Source organism: Lissotriton vulgaris, chromosome 7 (genome assembly GCF_964263255.1).
Source record: "Lissotriton vulgaris chromosome 7, aLisVul1.2, whole genome shotgun sequence".
NCBI classification, from domain to species: domain Eukaryota; kingdom Metazoa; phylum Chordata; class Amphibia; order Caudata; family Salamandridae; genus Lissotriton; species Lissotriton vulgaris.
In genome coordinates this window covers 629,766,090-629,789,969 of record NC_141695.1, presented here as the reverse complement: position 1 = coordinate 629,789,969, position 23,880 = coordinate 629,766,090, and the positions used below count along the sequence as shown (strand labels likewise).

General features: G+C 42.3%; 1 protein-coding gene across 1 annotated transcript in view; it reads left to right on the top strand.

Annotated features, from left to right (window-relative positions):
• Positions 1–23,880, top strand: part of LOC147702167 (polycystin-1-like) — a 599,895-nt gene that overhangs the window by 249,005 nt on the left and 327,010 nt on the right. The window contains exons 12-14 of the mRNA XM_086930810.1: positions 15,073–15,831; positions 17,509–17,640; positions 19,286–19,461. Of these exons, the coding sequence (XP_086786936.1) occupies positions 15,073–15,831; positions 17,509–17,640; positions 19,286–19,461 (1,067 nt within the window). The remainder of the gene's footprint in view (positions 1–15,072; positions 15,832–17,508; positions 17,641–19,285; positions 19,462–23,880) is intronic.

Below are 23,880 nucleotides of genomic sequence, written 5' to 3'. Positions count from 1 at the left end.
TTCAGACTCCATTTGTAAAATTGCTTTTATGCACTCTGGCCAAATTCCTAAGGCAACCATGAGCACAGAAATAATAATTTAGCACATTAACTGCACGTTACACTTTAAGGGAGTGGATGCAGTATGAATGTCAGCGTTTTTATGCAACTATATGATTATATGTCATATAGCATGGAGGAAACAACTTATCTTGTATATGCCATAAAGATAAGTGCATAACCGGGCCACTATGTATGGGTTTGTATTAGTCTTTCCTTAAGCTTGTTATCTATCTACTCTGTACTATTTATGATGTCACTGTCATGGTGATAGAATGTGTTGGTTTGAATCCCAGGAGCCAGTTAGTTCCTGGAAGCTGTGGAGATGAACAGTCATTAAAGGGTGTGCTCTTACACTTACCTGGCCCAGTGTAATCACTATAGAGTTCTTAGTATTATGCTTCCATTTACTGTCAGTCCTCTTGCCTGTCAAAATGTTGCAATGTGTGTTCTGAAAGAGAGAATGCAGTTTTTTAACTGTATGGGCTGGAATGTTCCTATTGGAGCAAGACCAAGGTGGACTTGTATATGTCCTGCTCTTTCTAGAATTACTGAGTGGGCAAAGAACTATGGAATGGAATGCAGCCTGAGTAATTACAAGTGGCTTAGATTAATTCAAGCATTCTACCGATCACCTTTTTGTTTTCATCATTGTTGTTATTATTATTGACATTCATAGAGCGCTACTGCTACCCGAAGGCGTCCTGGCGCTGTATGAAGTCCTTCAAAAGTTTGTAGCTGTGAAATATGACAATGCATATTAATTGGTGAAGAGCCATGTTTTTAACGCCTTCCTGAAGGCCAGTAAGTCAGTCATATTCCCAGGGTGAAATGGGAGGCCGTTCCATGCCCTGGCAGCATTAGCTACAAAGTTTCTGCCCCCCCCCCCAGTTGGCTTTTTTAACCAGTAGCACCATCACCAGTTTGCCGAATGATGACCTTAACGCTCTGTTCGGAGTATACCAGCGTAGTCGTTGTTGCAGATAGTCAGGCCTAAAGTGTGACGGGTATGCCCAGTCGTGGGTGCTAAGCTCTCTCTGCCATATGAATAAAGATATACCTCATTGACGAGGCCTAAATAGTTCGTAACTGGTCTGGGATTGCTTCTGTTTCCATCTGGAGGGCACCTGGCCAGGCAGTTCTCAGTGAATTGTTCCTATTTGAGCAGGAATAAGGCTTATTTGCATATGGCCTGTCTGTGACATCGTGGGGGAGAAGACAATGGTCTGAAATGTGGCTCCAACTACTTTTCAGTGGCTGAGAATATTTAAAGCATTCCACCCTTCACCTTTTTGTTTTCCTTAGTTTTTAATGAGAGGGCAGACATCAGAGATACAAAATATGCACCAAGAATGACGATTTTCCTATTATTATGCAGAGAGAATCTTGATTTCATTAAAGACAAACGGAGGCCAACATTATGCTATGTACTTTTATTGCTGCCCCAACATGCAGCCCTTTAAAGTACATCAATACATCATAAACATTTAGAATGTTCGTGAAGGAGTATAGCTATCCTGTGCGCAGGGCTATCTTCCTCTTTTAGCTGTGAAACATACAAGGATGAAATTATCCCTTTCAGGTTGCAAGAAAAAACTGAATTCTGCAAATCATCAAAGTTACTTCTCCCAATCTTATATGGTATTATCTAAAGTAATAGAAAAACAATGTAAAGTAAAAGGTACTATGCACTGCACATTAAACGGACTTTAAACGTTCCAGGTCACAAAATGTATGATTTAAACTTCAGTAAGAATTTTTACCCTCAAGGGTGAGGGGGGTGGGATAATGTTAGCCTCTGTTTGTCTTTAATGAAATCAAGATTCTCTCTGCATAATAATTGAAGAATCGTCATTTCATTACAAGACCGGAGGCTACCATTATGCATGCTTAAAGCTATCGGGAGCTACATTGCCAACATGCTCTATTGGTCTTAAATAACATTTCTCAAAAGTGATAGCATTTGACCAATCAGCTGTTGTAAGAATTTCCATTAGGGAACCTCCTACCCAAATGGCCTTACTAGACATGGCTCCTCTAGAAGAGTTTCTCAAAATCTTGACAGGTCAATGCCTGCGCTATTCATGGTATGTATCCATCTAGCTAGAGTTGCTGATAAAACTCATTTATGGGGTTTGACATAGGATAAGAGCAGTTGATCAACTCCACTCCTTTTAAATACAGCAATTTTGTTATCATAAACTTTCATGCATCTTACCACACATAATTTTTCACAGTCATCGAAAAAGGGATAGAATACGGAATCAGACTATGGCCTTTGTCCTTTTACATATGTCAAAGTGTACACCCTCACTGGAATAGAATCTGTTAGATAACTCCAGAACCTTTATATTTGAAACTCTTTTTAAAGAAATGAAGCAAAGTAATTGGCCAATTTCATGAATATCTGTTTAAGAGATAGGAAAGTATTATCTTGCCAAGATATAAAAACTTTGAAAATTAAACTGGCATCCCACATGGAATCGGTAGAGAGACAAAATATCGAAATTAAAATATCGATATACAATAATATCGATGTTTTAATTTCGATGGTATAGAATATCGATGTGCAATAATATCGATAGACAGAATATCGATATTAAGGTAAGTAATATCAAAGTCAGTAATATCGATATCAAATATATCGATGTTACTAATATCGAAATTTTGTTTAGTGTTGTGCATTTTTATATGTATTTTATATGTTTGTTAAACATGTTTTTTAAAGTATGTTTAGAAATTAGTAATTTTGTTTACATTTTGCGTTTTAGTATCAGAGCGGGTTGTGGGTTTAGAGGGGAATAGGGTGGGAAGTAATTTAATTATAATTAATTAATTAATATGTTTTTTAATATGTTTGATTAATGAATAATTTGTAATTAATAATTAATTGGTAATTCATTATTATTAATTAGTTAATTAAATTAATTAGAGTTAATGTAGTAATATTTATTATTTTTGTTATTGTTAATTAATAAATAATTGGTAATTCATTATTATTAACTGATTAAACAACAATTAAATTTTGTATGTGATTTATTTATATGTAGTGGGTTGTGTGTTTATAGGGGAATAGGGTGTGACATAATTAAATTAAATTATTAAATAGATTGTATTTATTTATTGGTATCTATTAATTAATTGTTAAATAATTAATTGGTAATTTTTATTTTATTTAATAATATTAATTCTAAATAATGTATTACTAAATATTGTTTATTCTTGTAAATATCTTGTTAATTCATTATTAATTGGTAATTATTTATTAATTGGTAAATAATATGTGTTAATTAGTTAATTTATAATTACATCAATGTAATAATATTAATTGTTAGTAATTGAATAATTGATATTTATAGTAATTGTATTTTTGTATGTGTAGTGTGTTTTGTTTTAACGGGGGAGTAGTGTGGGAAGTAATTTTTACCCTCATGCTATCCAACGCTTTCCCTACTGTTGCACTCTCTGGAGTGGGAACAGTAATTTTTACACCTACGCTATCCAACGCTTTCCCTACTGTTGCACCCTCTGGAGTGGGAATAGTAATTTTTACCCCTACGCTATCCAACGCTTTCCCTACTGTTGCACCCTTTGGAGTGGGAATAGTAATTATTACCCCTACGCTATCCAACGTTTTCCCTACTGTTGCACTCTCTGGAGTGGGAATAGTAATTTTTACCCCTACGCTACCCACGCTTGCCCTACTGTTGCACCCTCGGGAGTGGGAATAGTAATTTTTACCCCTACACTATCCAAAGCTTTTCCTACTGTTGCAATATGTGGAGTAAGTATATATATTAATTTATATGTAGAGTTTTTAATGTATTATAAAATGTATATGTATTAGTCATTATTTTTTAAATATGTTTTAATGTTTATATTTAAAATTTGTTAAATTATTTGTATTTTTAAATTATTTTTACATTTTTATTAATACATTTAAAAAAACGATATTTTTAACTTCGATATTTTTGTGCTACGATATTTTATTTTCGATATTTTTGTACTTACCTTTATGTAGATAGAACTCCGATATTTTTGATGTCGATATTTTTGTGTCGATATTTTTGTATGTCTATATTCTGTCTGTCGATATTATGTCATAGATCCCAACAGCTATGTTATTCACTAAGGCATGCCTAGAGGAAATTGCGGATCTATAACAATCAATGGTCTTCTAGGAGAGACCAGATTCAAAGAATGTCACTATATATTTGGCTATTTTCTGTACAGGGACCTTTACGAGATCCACATTTCTCTCCAGGCACCAGCTGCACCCCTTTTTCCACAAACCCTATATCTTTTTCTGGTCCTGGGGCCCAGGATTCATCCAATAAATTTTAGCTTCTGGTGAAAGGTCTGAATATCTATTAGGTCCCCTGAGATCCCCCAGACAAGAAGGTTCATTTTCCCCTCTAAAACCAAAGGGTGTTCTTCTCCATCTGGGCCCTGAAGCAGGCCCGGGGATGTTGGAACTAGTTGTCTGAATATCTATAGTTAATCCAATCACTCCCAGGAACCACACTTGGGATCTCCAGAAGGGAGTCGCAAGGATGATAGTGTTGGATTCGACTCTCACTTTCCACAGAACTCTTTGAATTAGGGAAAAGGGGGGGAAAGCATAGGCTATGTTCTTGACCCAAGGTTAAAGAAAGGCGTCTATTGCACTTGCCCCTGGATCTGGGTTCCAACTGAAGAAAGTTGGTACTTGGAAGTTTAACCTGCTTGCAAATAGATCCATCTGTATTGGGCCCCAAAAGTCTGGAATCCGAGAGAAGACTTCTGGATGTAACTTCCAATCGCTGGACTACCTCAGGAATCTCGAGTTCCAGTCTGCTCTTATATTCTGAACCCCTGGAATAAAATCTTATTTTAGGATTAATTTGTGTCCCAACAAAAATACCATATTTGATTGGCTATATCTGAGAGCATTTTGGATCTCGCACCCCCTAATCTGTTTATATATGAAACTGCTGAGAAGTTGTCTAAATGAATCAGTGTGCTTGAGTTCTTTAGAAGATCCTTGAAGCTCATAATAGCATTCAGGGCTGCCAGCATTTCCAGACAATTTATATGAAGAGACTGTTCCTCTAGGGACCATCTTCCCCCGGTCTCTATCCTCCCTACCGGGGCTCCCCATCCTGTGTTGCTCGCATCGGACTCTATTACAAAGTCTGGTACATTTCCAAAAATGGCCCAGGCTAAGGACTTTTTTATCTTTACAAATTTTTTGTGTGGCAACATTAGTTGGGTTAAGACTAAGTTTTCTAGGAGTTTCATAGTCAGAAGTAAGTGATTTTTAACCTTTATTATGTGCTGCGGCATAATGAGGATGTTATCTAGATATATGAATAATCTTACTCCTCTCTCCCTGAGGTAAGTGACTACTGGACAAAGTACTTTTGTGAAACACCACAGGGCCAAGGACAGTCCGAAGGGGAAGCAAAGGAATTGATAAAGTACACCCCTCCAAGTGAAACAGAGATATTTTTGGCTGTCCTTGTCCATGAGAATCGTAAAGTAGGCGACCTTGAGGTCTAGTTTTACTAACCAATCTCTTGTCTGTAGAATATCTCTCAAGAGGCGAATACCCTCCATTTTGAATCTGTTCCGGTCTCTCAGATTTAGGACTGGTCACCAGCCTTTGTCCTTTTTCTTCACCAGGAAGATTGTACTTACAAAGCCTTGTGTAATCTTCTGATTCTTCACAATTGATAGAGCTCATTTGTTTAGCGTCTGTGTTACTTCTACATCCATAAGGGTCAGTTTCTCTTTTTCCTAGAGTAATTCCTTGGGTAACTGTTTCCAATACCCAAGGGTTGTGAGGTATCAATTCCAATTTTTGGCAAACAGTCCTAGTCTCCCCCTACCTTTAAAGTTGAAGGAGTAATGATGCTTACCTTGGTATCCTTGGGTGGAGGGTCTTGCTCTTCCTCCGCGGTTTCTTGGGGTTCTGCCTCTCTGATGGTAGAAATGTGATTTTTGGTGATAACTCCTCACATAGTATTGGGGGTTCCTGTGGGTAGAACTGGGACCTGAAGGATCTGCGGCTGTCAATCAGGCCCCTCCTGTCAGCCCTTCCAAAGAGTGAACATGATCCAAAACCCTTGCGCATATTGTATTGTGCTCTACTGAAGGCTGTAAATGTTGAAACTCATTTACCCAGTGTTTTTAACAAAGCTTTCTCCAAATAGGAGTACATTAGCGTGATCAATATCTTCCTTAGAAGATAGATCCGCTAGTTTTGGGTTTATTCCCATCAAGATAGCTTTACGTCTTTCTATAATTAGGTTGGCATTTGCATTGCCTAACATGCATGACGCCCTTTGTGCCCATCCTCTTAGTAGTTCGGTATTGACTGATAGGTTTTTGCCTTTGGTATCTTCCTTCATGTCCAAGATGCATGTGAGTGGGCCTAGGATATCTAGGAGTTCATCTTGTGTTTGTTTCAGGCATTTCTGGATACCTTTTCTAGGTTCTTTGGCAAACTTGAAAAGAAACCTTATTAGTTCGGGGTCTAAATTAGGCATGTTACACGCCTTGTCCTCGGTGGAGGGCTTTGGGCATTCACCTCTAAGGAGATTACGTGTCTCCTTCTCTAGTGGCTTCTTTATCCAGTAGCTTAAGTATTTGGAGACATGGTCTAATGGCCATCACTCAGCACTGCGAGGGTGTTTGATTGTGGTGGAATTAGACATTTCGCTCCCGAAGAGGTCATTGACTCCCTGAGAAGTGGAGGGTTGATCCAGGTCTTCCTCAATATCATCTAAAAGCTTAAACTTGTCTTGAGGGTGAAAAATAAACTCATCCATATCCAAGTCAGCAGTGTTATCTGCAGACGACATAAAGTTATCATTATCTATTGTAACAATAAGGTAACTCATTCTTAATGTGACGCTAGGGGCAAACTTTCTTTGTGCCCCGTTCAGATGGCCATCTTCTCTTGTGCTGCTGAAAGCATCAATATCTATTTTAGCACGAGGGCTACCAATGGTGTTGGCGGGTTCGCGCGCCTTCTTCGTGTGTTTCCTCTTTTGTGGAACTTTCCTCCTTTTTTGGGGATTAGAGGTAGAAGGGTGTTCTTCGTCTGAAAGGGAATAATAATTCTCTGAGGGAGATCCCCTCTTTCATGTAGCTATTGCTGCGTCTACCGCATCTTTAAGGGAGGCTCTAAACTCCTCTTTAAAGTATTTCTTACTGTTGTCCCTTATTTAGCCTGGTTGTCCATGGTTTTGGGAGTTAATCATTTCCATGTTTGCCTCTATGTTTTTTTATATATTGAGTTATAAATTATTTGCAGGGAGACAGGCTGTTGAAAGCGCTGCTCACATTGATCTTGTTCCCTGTATATAGACATTCTACTGCCCTCCCTTGGTGCTGTGACTGCGTACCCCCTCCGACCCCACTTAATGGAGCTCTGCTCTCCTGGTTTTTTCGGGTCTTGACCTGAGAAAATCTACTATTTGTATATATATGTATATAGAGATAACTCTAACCACTAGTATATGTAGTAGACCTTTAGACTCTCTACCATTCCTATGTGACTCTTAAGAGTTTATCCATTTGTATCTCTGCCTTGAGTGACTTTACAACTTGTACATTTGCAATTGTTTTTCTGTTTGTATCTCTTCCTTGTGTGACTCTGCAACTTGTACATTTGCAATTCTTTTCTGTTTCTATCTCTTCCTTGTGTGACTTTACAATTTGTACTGATCCAGCGGCCCTACAGAAATTCTGTCTCAACAACACTACCCAACACCAAAATACTCACCATTAATCATAAACTCTTCACAAGGCCCATAAATGACTGAGACAAGTATTGGCCAACTGAATCATGTGACTTAATTAATCGGAACTATTCACAAACTATTTACACTTTATATACAAATGCAGTTTGTCATCATCATATTTATAAAATAATAACGGAAACATTTAATTAAGTCACCTAGGTAATGGATTAACTGATAGTAACTAGTAACTCAGAATAAACAAGACCAGCTTGTCATTTCAAAATCTATTTTATTAACTTTATTTTCAAATAAAGAGCATTTTAGTAAAGATAAACTTTATTAGCATTTTCAAACCATCTTTTAATTTATTAAGTAAGGCACATTAGACTGTCATTTCAATACGGATCAGCATGTAAGTACTAAAGCTGAAAAAGGTCTCATTCCCTAAATTCTATTTCCCTGTCTAACTTATTTAAAACCTAAAATAAAAGTTATTAGTTCTGCTTATCCTTACGTGAGTCAAAAGTCCAACAGCATCTCACGCCCTTCAGGTTTCAGGAACGAGCCAGCAAAGCTCCTCCCAAGGGGCCAAGTTTTATACCTTTTCTCTATCCTAAACTAACTAAAAGAATACTTTTTCATTGGCTGACAGCCGTCAGTCCACATGAGATCATTGCCTTTTTGAACCAAAATCGTGCCATTCTAAAACGTCTTTGTCCATTGTCTACAAGCGAAATTAGCTTCTGAGGTGTTTTGCAACAACTTATTAAATAACAGTTCGCTGCTTCCTCAGCTTGGTGATTCCGCCGGTTCCTGTCCTTGAAAATTATTCAACACGGAGCACATCTTGCACAGTTCCTCTTATTTGTTTACTGATGATTATGAATGTGACAAACTTTTCATTCTTTTGCTGTGCTCGGCTCATCACAACAGGATTCCAAACACCCATTTAAAAGCTAGGCCTCAGGCCTCTTTTTCAAGAACTAGTATGCAAAGAAACACAAAACATTAATTAATTTAAGTAATGAAAGTCATTCTGTTACCCACCCCTTCTACTAATGTTAACCCATTAGCTTATGTTATCTAGCTTTAAGCACAATTAAGCAGCGATTATAAAGACCTTCTTCACATGGGCCTCAGGATTCTCCACGAGCCTTTGCCACATAAAAGACACAACATAGACAAAAGCACATTTAAAATAAGCACATTCCATTATTTAAACAGCCGCAATTAATGTTTGACAAGACAAATAGACAAAGTTAGTTTATTATTTTTCAACGTACTTGCAAATGCAACAAAAAGCACATAATGTTAAACCCACATGTTCGTGAATGCATTTTAAAACTAGGTTGATTAATACAAAAACGTGCAAAAACTCATTAATATAATTAATTAATTATGGAAGTTTAACTTCGAGAGTGTAAACGTATTTAATTTCTAAATCTCGCTTCATCAGTACATTTGCAATTTTTTCTGTTTGTATCTTTTATGTAACTCATGTAATCCTAAATCCTTATGTATCGCAACTAGTTCTTATTTAAAGTGCTCTGACACCTTTGGGTAATGTTTGTGCTATAGAAAATCACATTAAATAAGTAAATAAATTAATTAATTAATTAATTAAAAGCGCCGCTCGCGTTGATCTTGTCTAGAAAGTGAGACAATTTAGAAAAGGGGGTGGTGATGAACAGAGTGTCTGAGTTAAACAGACCACTCTTACCCAGTCCAAAGATCAGGGCTTGATCCATCACCGTTATTTATCTCACTGCCCCATCCCAGCTCAGAACCTGGCTAAATGCAAATCAGTCTGTCCCTGGCCCAGTGCATCATGGGAACAGGGCAGACTAAACTACCAAGCCAATTCTTCACCAGAAAGGAGACAAGCTACCGGGGACCGGTTTCTGGCATTTCAGCCTTCTTCGGCCCGGCTTGCTTGAATCCTGATGGAGCAGTGAGAAAGGGACTCATGTCTGAGTATACCCTGCCACACCTATAGTGGCCAAAAACGATTTAGAAAAGGGGGTGGTGATGAACAGAGTGTCTGAGTTAAACAGAACACTCTTACCCAGTCCAAAGATCAGGGCTTGATCCATCACCGTTATTTATCTCACTGCCCCATCCCAGCTCAGAACCTGGCTATATGCAAATCAGTCTGTCCCTGGCCCAGTGCATCATGGGAACAGGGCAGACTAAACTACCAAGCCAATTCTTCACCAGAAAGGAGACAAGCTACCGGGGACCGGTTTCTGGCATTTAAGCCTTCTTCGGCCCGGCTTGCTTGAATCCTGATGGAGCAGTGAGAAAGGGACTCATGTCTGAGTATACCCTGCCACACCTATAGTGGCCAAAAACGATTTAGAAAAGGGGGTGGTGATGAACAGAGTGTCTGAGTTAAACAGACCACTCTTACCCAGTCCAAAGATCAGGGCTTGATCCATCACTGTTATTTATCTCACTGCCCCATCCCAGCTCAGAACCTGGCTATATGCAAATCAGTCTGTCCCTGGCCCAGTGCATCATGGGAACAGGGCAGACTAAACTACCAAGCCAATTCTTCACCAGAAAGGAGACAAGCTACCGGGGACCGGTTTCTGGCATTTCAGCCTTCTTCGGCCCGGCTTGCTTGAATCCTGATGGAGCAGTGAGAAAGGGACTCATGTCTGAGTATACCCTGCCACACCTATAGTGGCCAAAAACGATTTAGAAAAGGGGGTGGTGATGAACAGAGTGTCTGAGTTAAACAGACCACTCTTACCCAGTCCAAAGATCAGGGCTTGATCCATCACCGTTATTTATCTCACTGCCCCATCCCAGCTCAGAACCTGGCTATATGCAAATCAGTCTGTCCCTGGCCCAGTGCATCATGGGAACAGGGCAGACTAAACTACCAAGCAAATTCTTCACCAGAAAGGAGACAAGCTACCGGGGACCGGTTTCTGGCATTTCAGCCTTCTTCGGCCCGGCTTGCTTGAATCCTGATGGAGCAGTGAGAAAGGGACTCATATCTGAGTATACCCTGCCACACCTATAGTGGCCAAAAACGATTTAGAAAAGGGGGTGGTGATGAACAGAGTGTCTGAGTTAAACAGACCACTCTTACCCAGTCCAAAGATCAGGGCTTGATCCATCACCGTTATTTATCTCACTGCCCCATCCCAGCTCAGAACATGGCTATATGCAAATCAGTCTGTCCCTGGCCCAGTGCATCATGGGAACAGGGCAGACTAAACTACCAAGCCAATTCTTCACCAGAAAGGAGACAAGCTACCGGGGACCGGTTTCTGGCATTTCAGCCTTCTTCGGCCCGGCTTGCTTGAATCCTGATGGAGCAGTGAGAAAGGGACTCATGTCTGAGTATACCCTGCCACACCTATAGTGGCCAAAAACGATTTAGAAAAGGGGGTGGTGATGAACAGAGTGTCTGAGTTAAACAGACCACTCTTACCCAGTCCAAAGATCAGGGCTTGATCCATCACCGTTATTTATCTCACTGCCCCATCCCAGCTCAGAACCTGGCTATATGCAAATCAGTCTGTCCCTGGCCCAGTGCATCATGGGAACAGGGCAGACTAAACTACCAAGCCAATTCTTCACCAGAAAGGAGACAAGCTACCGGGGACCGGTTTCTGGCATTTCAGCCTTCTTCGGCCCGGCTTGCTTGAATCCTGATGGAGCAGTGAGAAAGGGACTCATGTCTGAGTATACCCTGCCACACCTATAGTGGCCAAAAACGATTTAGAAAAGGGGGTGGTGATGAACAGAGTGTCTGAGTTAAACAGACCACTCTTACCCAGTCCAAAGATCAGGGCTTGATCCATCACCGTTATTTATCTCACTGCCCCATCCCAGCTCAGAACCTGGCTATATGCAAATCAGTCTGTCCCTGGCCCAGTGCATCATGGGAACAGGGCAGACTAAACTACCAAGCCAATTCTTCACCAGAAAGGAGACAAGCTACCGGGGACCGGTTTCTGGCATTTCAGCCTTCTTCGGCCCGGCTTGCTTGAATCCTGATTCAGATACTCTGTCCCTCACCACCCCTTGTTGTAAATATTTTTGTCCACCCTAAGCGTGGAAGGGTATTCTCAGATGTGAGACCCTTGCTCATTGCACCATCAGGATTCAAACAAACCGGGCCGAAGACGGCTGTAATGCCAGAAACCGGTCCCGGGAGCTTGTTTCCTTCCCAGTGTAAGAATTGGCTTTTGTAGTTTGGTTTGCCCTGTTCCCATCATGCACTGGGACAGGAACAGACTAATTTGCATACAGCCAGGTTCTGAAACTGGGATGGTGCAGTGAGCTAAAAAACGGTGTTGGATCTAGCCCTGATCTCTTGACTGGGTGAGAGCTTTCTGTTTAATTCAGAGACTCTGTCCCTCACCACCCCTTGTTGTAAATATTTTTGTCCACCCTAAGCGTGGAAGGGTATTCTCAGATGTGAGACCCTTGCTCATTGCACCATCAGGATTCAAGCAAACCGGGCCGAAGACGGCTGTAATGCCAGAAACCGGTCCCCGGGAGCTTGTTTCCTTCCCAGTGTAAGAATTGGCTTTTGTAGTTTGGTTTGCCCTGTTCCCATCATGCACTGGGACAGGAACAGACTAATTTGCATACAGCCAGGTTCTGAAACTGGGATGGTGCAGTGAGCTAAAAAACGGTGTTGGATCTAGCCCTGATCTCTTGACTGGGTGAGAGCTTTCTGTTTAATTCAGAGACTCTGTCCCTCACCACCCCTTGTTGTAAATATTTTTGTCCACCCTAAGCGTGGAAGGGTATTCTCAGATGTGAGACCCTTGCTCATTGCACCATCAGGATTCAAGCAAACCGGGCCGAAGACGGCTGTAATGCCAGAAACCGGTCCCCGGGAGCTTGTTTCCTTCCCAGTGTAAGAATTGGCTTTTGTAGTTTGGTTTGCCCTGTTCCCATCATGCACTGGGACAGGAACAGACTAATTTGCATACAGCCAGGTTCTGAAACTGGGATGGTGCAGTGAGCTAAAAAACGGTGTTGGATCTAGCCCTGATCTCTTGACTGGGTGAGAGCTTTCTGTTTAATTCAGAGACTCTGTCCCTCACCACCCCTTGTTGTAAATATTTTTGTCCACCCTAAGCGTGGAAGGGTATTCTCAGATGTGAGACCCTTGCTCATTGCACCATCAGGATTCAAGCAAACCGGGCCGAAGACGGCTGTAATGCCAGAAACCGGTCCCCGGGAGCTTGTTTCCTTCCCAGTGTAAGAATTGGCTTTTGTAGTTTGGTTTGCCCTGTTCCCATCATGCACTGGGACAGGAACAGACTAATTTGCATACAGCCAGGTTCTGAAACTGGGATGGTGCAGTGAGCTAAAAAACGGTGTTGGATCTAGCCCTGATCTCTTGACTGGGTGAGAGCTTTCTGTTTAATTCAGAGACTCTGTCCCTCACCACCCCTTGTTGTAAATATTTTTGTCCACCCTAAGCGTGGAAGGGTATTCTCAGATGTGAGACCCTTGCTCATTGCACCATCAGGATTCAAGCAAACCGGGCCGAAGACGGCTGTAATGCCAGAAACCGGTCCCCGGGAGCTTGTTTCCTTCCCAGTGTAAGAATTGGCTTTTGTAGTTTGGTTTGCCCTGTTCCCATCATGCACTGGGACAGGAACAGACTAATTTGCATACAGCCAGGTTCTGAAACTGGGATGGTGCAGTGAGCTAAAAAACGGTGTTGGATCTAGCCCTGATCTCTTGACTGGGTGAGAGCTTTCTGTTTAATTCAGAGACTCTGTCCCTCACCACCCCTTGTTGTAAATATTTTTGTGGACACTTTCTGGACACTGGCAAAGTATCTGCAATTGGATGACGGCAATAAATTATATTTCAAGATTAAGGACTAGATGTAGGTAATCACAAATTACCGATTCTTAAATACCGAATTTTACCAATTCAGTATTTAAGAATCGGTAATTGTGATGTAGGAAATAATTTGGTAAATTTTACTGATTCGGTAAGATTCCTTACCAAATCTAAGGAATCACCTTCCCATTCATTCCTATGAGCCTGGAGGCCCATAGGAATGAATGGGAAGCCATTCACTATTATCGATTCGGTAAATACCAAATCGGTAATAGGGGGAGCATATTCAAGGGTGGCAGGGTGTCACATTGACACCCTGTTGCTCCCCTGAATGGTGCATGCGTGCACATGTGGCTCACATACATGCCCTAAGGGCATGTATGTCTGCTACATGGCACTTTTAAAAAAGCACAAAATTGCTTTTTAAAAGATATTCGGTATTTACCGCCAACTTGTAGTTGGTGGTAAATAACGAAACCTTAAACTAAAAATGCTCTCAATTGAGTGCTCCCTACATAGGATTTAAGGATTCGGTAATTTACTGATTCCTTAAATTAAGGAATCGGTATTTTACTGATTCCTTAATTTTAGGAATCAGTAAATTACCGAATCCTTAAATCTAGCCTCCTACATCGCAAAGGGCTAAATACTGGTCAGTAACGGTAAATTTACCGATTTTCGGCCGTTACCGACCAGTATTAGCCCACCTACATCTAGCCCTAAATTATCGGCAATGGGATTACGGGCAATAAGTTATATTTCCACACTATTTGCTACTAGATAGTTCAATGAACTCTACCTACGCGACCATAAATTGGAAGGCTGAAAAAAGAACAAGTACAGTAAAAACCAAGTTTCGCTAAGGAAAAAAAACAAGCGCTAAAGTTAACTTTTTCTTTTTAGTTTAAGCTATAAATTGGAATAATAAATATAGTCATTACATACAGTCATTTATTACATAACTAGCAAGTTTTTCCTAAATAAGGCTTAGAGGAAATATAATACAACAAAGCAATGCATGCAACAGAAGGAAAGGTATACTTAGCTTGTTGAGGGGCAGCTAATAAAAGAGGAAGATAGCCCTGTGCACTGGATAGTTATACTCCTTCACGAACATTCTAAATGTTGATGTATTGATGTTCTGTAAAGGGCTGCATGTTGGGGCAGCAATAAAAATATATTGCATAATGGTAGCCTCCGTTCTTGTAATGAAATCCAGATTTCATCTGTGTATGAAAATTAAAAAAAATGGGGAGCAAGCAAATCATGGGAATTCCTCATACTATGCACAGCATTGGCGACAGTTTGGAAGCAATAGACTCAATGATCAGTATTAATGATCTAGTGGTGACATCAGAGTGCGGGTGGGCAGTGGCCCTGTGCAGTACAAGGGGGCCGCCACTGGCTCACCTTCTTTATCCTGGGTTTTCCAACTCTCTGGCAGTGAGTGATTTGCTGTTGCTGCTCTTTTCCAGGTCCTCCTGTTGGAGAAGGATATCACAGTGTATCCCGATGACATAATTGGGATCCAGCACACTGGAGGGGTGGATGCGCTTCTTCGCTGCCAGCACAGCCCCTTCTCTCCCTGGAGACAGAGCTACATGAGTCTTAGGAGAAACGCCTGGTGGGAGAACCGGGTCACTGCGCTCACCAGCCCTACCTGGGTGGACGATGCTGTCTGCGACCTCCGAGTGACCTTTGCCTATGGCCCAAGGAGTTTTGCAGTGACACCGCTGCTCAGTGGACAGGTGGAGCCAGGGATGTACATGTATACTGCGCTCATTCACAATATGGTCAGTAACACACAAGTCACCTGTGCTGTGGACGTACAGAGTCGGGTGGAAGGACTACAGATCATTCATCCTGTGCCAGTAAGCGGCACGATTCACCTGCCTACCCAGTCCAGGGCAATGCTTGTCATCAAGATTGTATCTGGCACAAATGCCACGGTGCAGTGGACAGCACCAGTAGACCAAGCGCACATAGGGTTCCAACCCTCTTGCCCTAGCAGTATCCAGGCGAGCGTACCAGGGTGTCGCAGAGACACCAAGGATAGCTGGTTCTCCTCCGTTTGGGTCTTCCTGGCAGACACTCGAGAAGAAACCCTTAATATCTTGGTATCCAACCAGGTCAACTCACAGAACTTGTCGGTGAAGATCCAGTCGCACGATGCCATCACAGCGCTGCGGGTGGAGCCTCCGGGGCCTCGTCGGATGCTGGTCGGTGTATTACAGGTGAGATATCTTTGGGCTGAAGAGGGAGGTATGTCACTCATATTCCAATTCACACATTTCTCAAATGAACAAAGAACAACTCATGTCCAATGTTCACTAATTCACATACAAACGCGCTGACAAACAAGTATCCACACAAACACTAACAAGATTGCTGCTCTAAATTCGCAGTGACCCAGTTCCAGAGGTAGAATCTACAGGCCGGGGCTGCACTCCATAAATGGCCCCTCCCCCGTGCACACCCATTCGGCATTTGTAAATATGTGAGATGGCCAGACATTAGCCGCTGAAAAGGCCTCACACCCATGCCATTGATCACAGAGACGCATGCATTCATAGTTATCACACACTCAAGCATAAATTCAAACTCATCCTAACACTCTTACACACTAAAACGTTCTGTCTTTCTCGCACAAACGCACACACTGAAACTTTCTCTTTCTCTCTCTCACAAACACACACAGTCGTACAAAAACATATATACACACATATCCCTTCACACACTAGTAGAGGTGGGTGAAATGGCTGTCCTCCTTCTCAACCGCGGACGTGACGTTGCAGGCAATGACGCCGTTTCCGCTACTGCCTCCTGCAGATTGGAAAAAGGAAGGAATGCAGGAGAAATGCGCCGAAAACCAAGAATGTCTCACTCCAAGCATTCATAAATGCAAGGTCCGAGGAGTTCTTGTGCTGTCAGGGTCCGGCCACTCTCATTAACTTATTAGTAATCACATGAAGTTAATTACAGTGCATCGGTACGTAACGTGCTCTTTAAAGGATCTCCCCAGTCCCAAGCAGGGAGCCAATTCCCGAGAATGTCATACCACAGGGTGTAAGTGCAGCACACATTACAGCAACACATACAGTAAAACATGATGCACTGGCAAACACATTGGTATCTAACTCATGTAGTTGCAGATACAAACAGGGCCCATGCAGACATATGCTAGCAATGCTTCAACTCAACAAGCACGCATGCACACAGAAGTATATTGCACGCAAAGATGCAAAATGGACTCATCACATATGTAAATACACAAAGGGGCACCACATAGAAGTTGCAGACACACACACAGGGTACTTAGATTTCAAAGACGCATGAGGGCACATGTTGCACATGCTGACACACACAGGCGCAGACCACCGACAACCACCCACAGAGGTACCTAGTGTTGACAAACAATCAAGGGCACATTATATTACCCACCAAGATGGGCACACATCACATGAGAACAACGAGAAAGGCATGTAGCTAACACAGAACACAGACTGGACCTATGCAGATGCACACAGGATTAACCAGATGCACGTGGGCACATAGCTGACGCTGGAAAGCACGTGGCCTGTCCACATACAGACATAGACAGACATTACATAGACAAGAAACGTGCAGTCAAAAGCTAATGTAAATGCACACTGTGCATGCAGACACACAGAGACCCAAGCAGATGCACAAGGCACTAAGGGGCATAGTCACCCCCGTGAAGATTCAGGGGAGCGGGTACCACACAGTTGTGCCTCTTTATTGAAAGTGAATCTAGACAGCAATGGTGGTAGAGGACATGGGTAGTGAAAATTGGGGAAGGGCCAGTTTAATAAGAAATGTGTAGGAAAGACATAAGTGTCTGGTTCCACATTCAGCACAGTGACCTCTGACCCTGGCTTCTTTCACCGCAGGTATTTTCTGCTTCCATCAGCCGGGGCACCTCGGTCTCCTACAGCTGGGTGGTGGATGATGTGGAAAACTTCGCCTACACCGGCCCTACATACAGCCTAAGGCTCCAGAAGGCCGGCATCTACAAACTGAAGGTGAGAGCACACCCTGCCGAGGGCTAGCGAATGCAGTGAACACCAGTACCGACACTGAAGAAGGACTAATCTGACGCCCCATGGTTTGCTTCTATATGATCTAACATATCCGTCTCTCTAGCTCCGCCATTGTGCACAGGCAGCACAGATGTGAGCATTTCTAATAGAAGGTCCTTTGTTTAGGTTCCCTGTGCTTCCTTTTATTGGGGGCATCGGTACAATGCTCTAGACGGGAGGATGTGGGCGTATCAGTCTAGTCCCTTGCCAGAAAAAGGCAACAGGGCAATGGGGACAAAAAACTATTACAACATGGCCCCAAAGTATTCATTTCAGAATGCACCTTTGTGTTCTATTGTATTACATCAAAGACACAATGGGCCCGATTCACAAAAGTAATCTGAGACAAAATCCTAACTTTACAACTTTTGGTATTCACAAAAGGCATTTAGGAGTAGTAAAGTTAGGAATCCTAAATTTAGTACTCATAAATGCCTTTTGTGAAAGATTACTTTTATGAATCGGGCCCAATGTACTCATCACAAAATAGACCTGCGTCACATCTCACTCACGTCAGAATGAATCTTAATTTTCTGTACTATTGCATCGTATATCAATCGCACAGTTCATGTGTATTGTAATATCATGAGCACAATGCATTTGTTCCAGAATTAATCTTCTTTATCCATTGTATGACATCCTGGATGTAACACATTGCTGTTACGTTATTTGTATTTGTGAAGCGCACCATCAACTGCAAGGGTTTCCTGGGAGTGAGCAGGCGTGTGCCTAACCCTGCTTATGGTAGGTTGGTTAATTGAAAATCCAGATCTGCAGCATCATGAAAAATTCAAGAAGAGAGGAGGAAGCTCAGATGTGGAGGACGTTCCACCCTTTGGGAATGATATAAGAGAACGCACGTCCTCCTGATCTGGTTATTTATGCATGGCATGTGTGCGAGTACGAGTCCTGTGGAGCTGAGGTATCTGGGACGTTGGTGGAAGGAGATTTCAGAAAGTTTCTGCATTTTCCATTGTATGACATCATACACATAATGTATTATTCCCCCAGTGCATCCGTACTGTCCGCCCTTTGACGTCAGGGACACATTATACCTATTTCACAATAGATCATGTTTTTTTAAGACAACATTGGTACAGTGTGTTATTGCCACAAACCACCTTCATTGTCTGTCCCATGACAGCATGAACATACTATGTTAACCCCACAGTGCATCCACACAACTTACTCAACAGAAGACCCACACAGCTTCTTTGTCATTTGTGTGGCAAGATGGGTACAATGAGTCCTCCCAAAATAGGCAGCATCTGTGAATTCTAAGACACAAAAGACTTAATGTATATATATATATATATCCCACAATGCACATTGTAACATAATGGGCCTAGTGCATTCATTCCAGAATGCACCTTGTAACGTATAGGCATATTAATGTGACATGGATATAATATAATGCCAAATAATTGCAGTATCCACACAGGTTGTTGGGGGGATGACCTTACCTAGGGCTGTTCCAAAATAGGGACCACTGTTCTCTAAAACACTTACCTAGGGCTGGCCACGGTTCAGTGAATCCACGCCAGGCTTTGAACTGATAGTTGAAGTGAAGTGTTTTTCTTTTCTGCAGCTCAGAGCTGAGAATCCTGTCAGCTCAGCTACAGCTGAGCTACAGCTTATGGCGGACACCATGAACCGGCTCCATGGCGGCCAGATCTTGGGACTCCATGAAGTGCTGCCCGTGAACACCTCCCACTCGCTGACCTTTGGGGTGAAAGTGGACATGTCAATGCCGGTCACAATAAGGTAAGAGAGCCATTCTGTGCGCATGACAAGGAGCTTGAACTTATGAAGAACATTTTAAAAGATTCAAATCTCCCTCCTTGCCTACAAGGGTCTACTATAAATGGCAATGCTACGCAGGAATCCAGTGTTTGACCTGCTGCATCTGGAACACGCTGCAGGCTCAGCGTTCAATAAGACCTCCAAAATCCCAACCCGTTGTGTTTCTGTCTTGGAGTGCTTCATAATGGTCTCCTTTTTCAAATATTGCTTGTGCTTCTGCATTTGATGTGTTAGTGATGTGCTACAAAGGTTATGATCTGAGGGTGGTTCCAAGGAGTGCACATCCCTTACAGCAGTTCACGTGGAGGTTATTGTGAACTGTGCACAAGAGGAGGACTGGCCTTATCCAGAGCCTACTCTACGGATCAGTGTATGTGTGAAAATTATATTTTAGAGAAACTCTTAGAGAAGAGGACATGATGGCAAAGAGAAAGCAGAAAACTAGGACAGTGCAGAGAAGAAAATGCTTCTGATGGAATGACTGGAGATTCAGGGTGCCAGAAACACCCTAGTTAGAGGCATTTCTGTGAACATCCATTAGGTTTAGGCTTCATGACGTCTGACCTGGCATTTTGCATGTAAGGTAAATCTTGTTACATCCAGGGAGCTTATTTTTCGAAGAGCTTAACTTTTGGCCTAAAAAGTATCCCTTTGAGAAAGCTTCTCGAAGCTTTTTCATTCCAGGAACTAGGAGCGAGCAGGAATACTATGGGGAGGTGGCGCAAAATGCCACGTCCCATGCCAGATAATACAAGACGAGAATGGCCTCACTGTAAATGAAAGAGTAAGCTTCCATCCTTCTGAGGTCATTGATCTGAATATCATCAGTTTCGGTAAGGTAATGTGGTATTTAGAGACATCAGAAATGCAATAAGAAGGGTTCTGCCATTTTTAAGAACTGTATGTCTGCCGTCCCAAAATGGATGCCTTCAAACTGCTTGAAGAGGAATTCTAATATAACCGAAATTCGTCTGTTGAGAAAACATTCACATGAATGGTATGGCCACTGGTGGCCAAACTTGCTGGAGTCGCCTCTTGAGCACAAAGATATTGTTACAAAATGTGGGTATGTGGATGGACGACTCTCTATGTTTTGAGCCACAAGTTAAAGCTCTGACCTTGGGCTGTTAAATTAAAAGCCCTAAGAAACATCAGAGGCTTTTTTGCCCACAAGTACAGAAGATGATAATCCAGGCTTTAATCCATAGGTGCTGGAAGTATGGGTGCTAGGGGTGCTGCAACACCAATGCTTAATTTGAGCCGGTGGTTCCTGGTACTTAATTGTCAACACCGGCACTTATGACAGTCTGCTCAGTTTATCTAAATTAGAGATTAACACAACAACAGTTGTTTATTATTTTAATAAACAATAAAAAATGACAAATATCTGCCCCCCAATCCATTATTGTAGCTTTGGGGTCTGGAATAGTCTGAAATGCCATAATTGTAGGGTGTGTAAATTAATAGTTGTCTTGATTCTGTCACTGGCGGCACGTATAGGGGCAATGAGTAGTGTAAACTGCAGTGGCCTCTTGACGGGCCCACAGCATTTATTATTTTACAAATTAAGCATTGTGCAGCAGCCCCAGAAATAATCCTTTTGGAGTTCAGAAGGTGAATGAGCAATGCAGAGTCCGGTCACATTTGCTGTGTGTGCAAAGACAAAGGTCAAATTTCAGTCTATGTCTTCTGACACATTTCTGCTTATTCGGAAACTGGGGTGCATCTTTATGTCTCTGACTGCAAAGTGAGAGGCTTTTGTAAAAGTGTATTTGATCTGACAATCCTGCTGGGCTACAGGAAACGAAAGGAAAGGCTGCAGCATGTCAGTATTTTCTAACACACAGCAGTGAACTATACACATATTTCAAATCATATCAGCAATAAGGAAAGAACACATAAAGTACTTTTTGGTAATTCTGAAGTGTGACGGAAACGACAAATGTAATAGGATCAAACGAAATCAAGACACTTTACTTGATGATGCGCAAATTATAAATATTCACAGAATACCAATTTCCACAAATTTTTGTTTTTGTGCTTCATATTTCTGCCAGTAAAACTGCATGTCTATTCAAATTTAGTGCCCTTTTCAATGGAAAATGTGCTGTTTGTAAATGACTGTGCCCTAATTCATCATTGCTGTAAAATGCATCACCAGCTACATACCACACCATGACCCTCTCCTGCTGAGTGGGTGTGGTACATTTTCTGCGCCTCTTTTTTGTATGACACTCGGATCTTTCACAGTCCCTATGACTTTAGTGATTGATTTGATTTGATTTGATTTGATTGATTTGATTTGATTTGATTTGTAGTTTTGTAAAGCGCTCGTATGCCCTTGGGCGTCTTGGCGCTGAGGAAAGAGACCTTGTCCTGATGGCGCGGGAGCTGGGTTTAGCGGAGGTTGAAGAGCCATGTCTTCACTGATTTCCTAAACGACATTAGGGAGGTGCTATTTTTGATAGCAAGGGGAAGACGGTTCCAGTCTTTGGCAGCATGCAGCATAAAACTTCTGCCTCCCTATCTTGCCTGTTTGAACCTGGGAACTTGTATAAGCTTAGCCTGGCTTGATCTCAGTTCTCTTGAGGGGGTATATGGCTTTAGGTGGGTTCTAAGGAACAAGGGTCCCTTGTCCTGGAGTGCCTTATAGGTTAGACATAGGGATTTGAACCTTATTCGTTTTGCCAGAGGGAGCCAATGTAATGTATCTAGATGGTGTGATATGTGTTCAGTTCTAGGGATGTCCAGGATCAGGCGTGCTGCTGAGTTCTGCAGGCGTTGTAGTTTGTTTAAGTACTGTGCCTGCATCCCAGCGTATAATGCATTTCCGTAATCGAGTCTTGACAAGGCTAAGGTGGTCACTACGGTTTTGCGGGAATCCAGAGGAATGTACGGCATTAGTTTCCTGATCATTTTTAGGATGAACCACATAGTAGATGCCAGTTTGTTAGTTTGGGCATCAAAGGTAAGCCTGTTATCTAACATGATACCTACGTTTTTGACTTTCGTTACGGGTGACGGACAGTTTCCCAAATCCGCCGCCACCAATCTGGTGACCAAATTTCTGCATTTGTTCCTAGCAGCATGACCTCACTCTTGTCCCCATTCAGTTTCAAGCAATTCTGCCCCATCCACTGGCTGACCTGTGTCATGCAACTTTGAAACTTGTCTGCGGTATTAGAGCTATCATTTTTAATTGACACAACAATTTGTGTGTCGTCCGCGTATGACCCTGGCAGGAATCCTGCTGCCCTAATAATTCCAGCCAGTGGTGCTACATATAGATTAAAAAGCGTAGGGCTTAATGATGATCCCTGTGGAACCCCACAGGGCGAGTTGAAGGGTTTAGATCTTATCCCTCCAAGTTCTACCGTGAAGGTTCTACTGTCTAGGAAAGAAGCCAGTACATTTCGTACATCCTTGTGTGCTCCTGCTGATGCAAGTCGGTTCAGGAGCGTGCCATGGTTAACGGTGTCGAAGGCCGCCGAGAGATCTAATAAAATCAAAGCGGCCTTCCCCCCGGCGTCCAGCACGCCCCTGAGTTCTTCCACTGCCATCAATAGGGCTGTCTCAGTACCGTGTCCCTCACGGAAACCGTACTGGGACGGGTCTAGGATATCTGCCTCAGTGATAAACTGATGCAAAATTAATGTCAACATTCCCCACTCTAAAAATTGTTCCAGCACCACTGCTATAATGATCTTTGCGCCTGGATTACTGTAATATCTTGTATCTGGGTACCAGTAAATAGAACGGAGATTATCCAGAACGTGGCAGCAATACTGCAGTTGCTGAGAATCTGTTCAGTGTCTCAGAAACTCCACACCCTACATTGGCTCTCTGTGGAGAAGCGTATCCAGTTTAAAGCGCTGTGTGCTGCACATCATAATGTGAATACATTTTATGTTTTCACTCAGCAGACCTCAATCTAGCTCCGGTCCACTGTTTTAAACTGGCTAGAAAGGGGCGTTGGACTATATGTATATTAGCCCCAATGCTGCTGGATAAACTGCCCATTAATCTTAGGAAAGTAGCCAAGTATTTTAGCATCTGGAAACTGTTGAAGGCCTGTCTGTTCTTGGCTCAGGATAGTCTTGAGGTTGAGACATAGTAGCTACAGGTGTGCTGAGAAGCCCTAGCTGGGGTAGCCATGCGCTGTATGAATCCTCATAACATAACATATATAACATCATGTAATGGTTATTCATTTGTACACTTCTGTACTCTCAAGCATCCCCGAGGGAATTTATCTTAAACTCCACCCTGGGGCATCACTTTTGTGGTCAGTCCCAGGATCTATGATCCTATCAGTTTCTGCTGCTACTTCTCAGATGTCACACACACACACACACACACACACCCATGTGTGTACACACC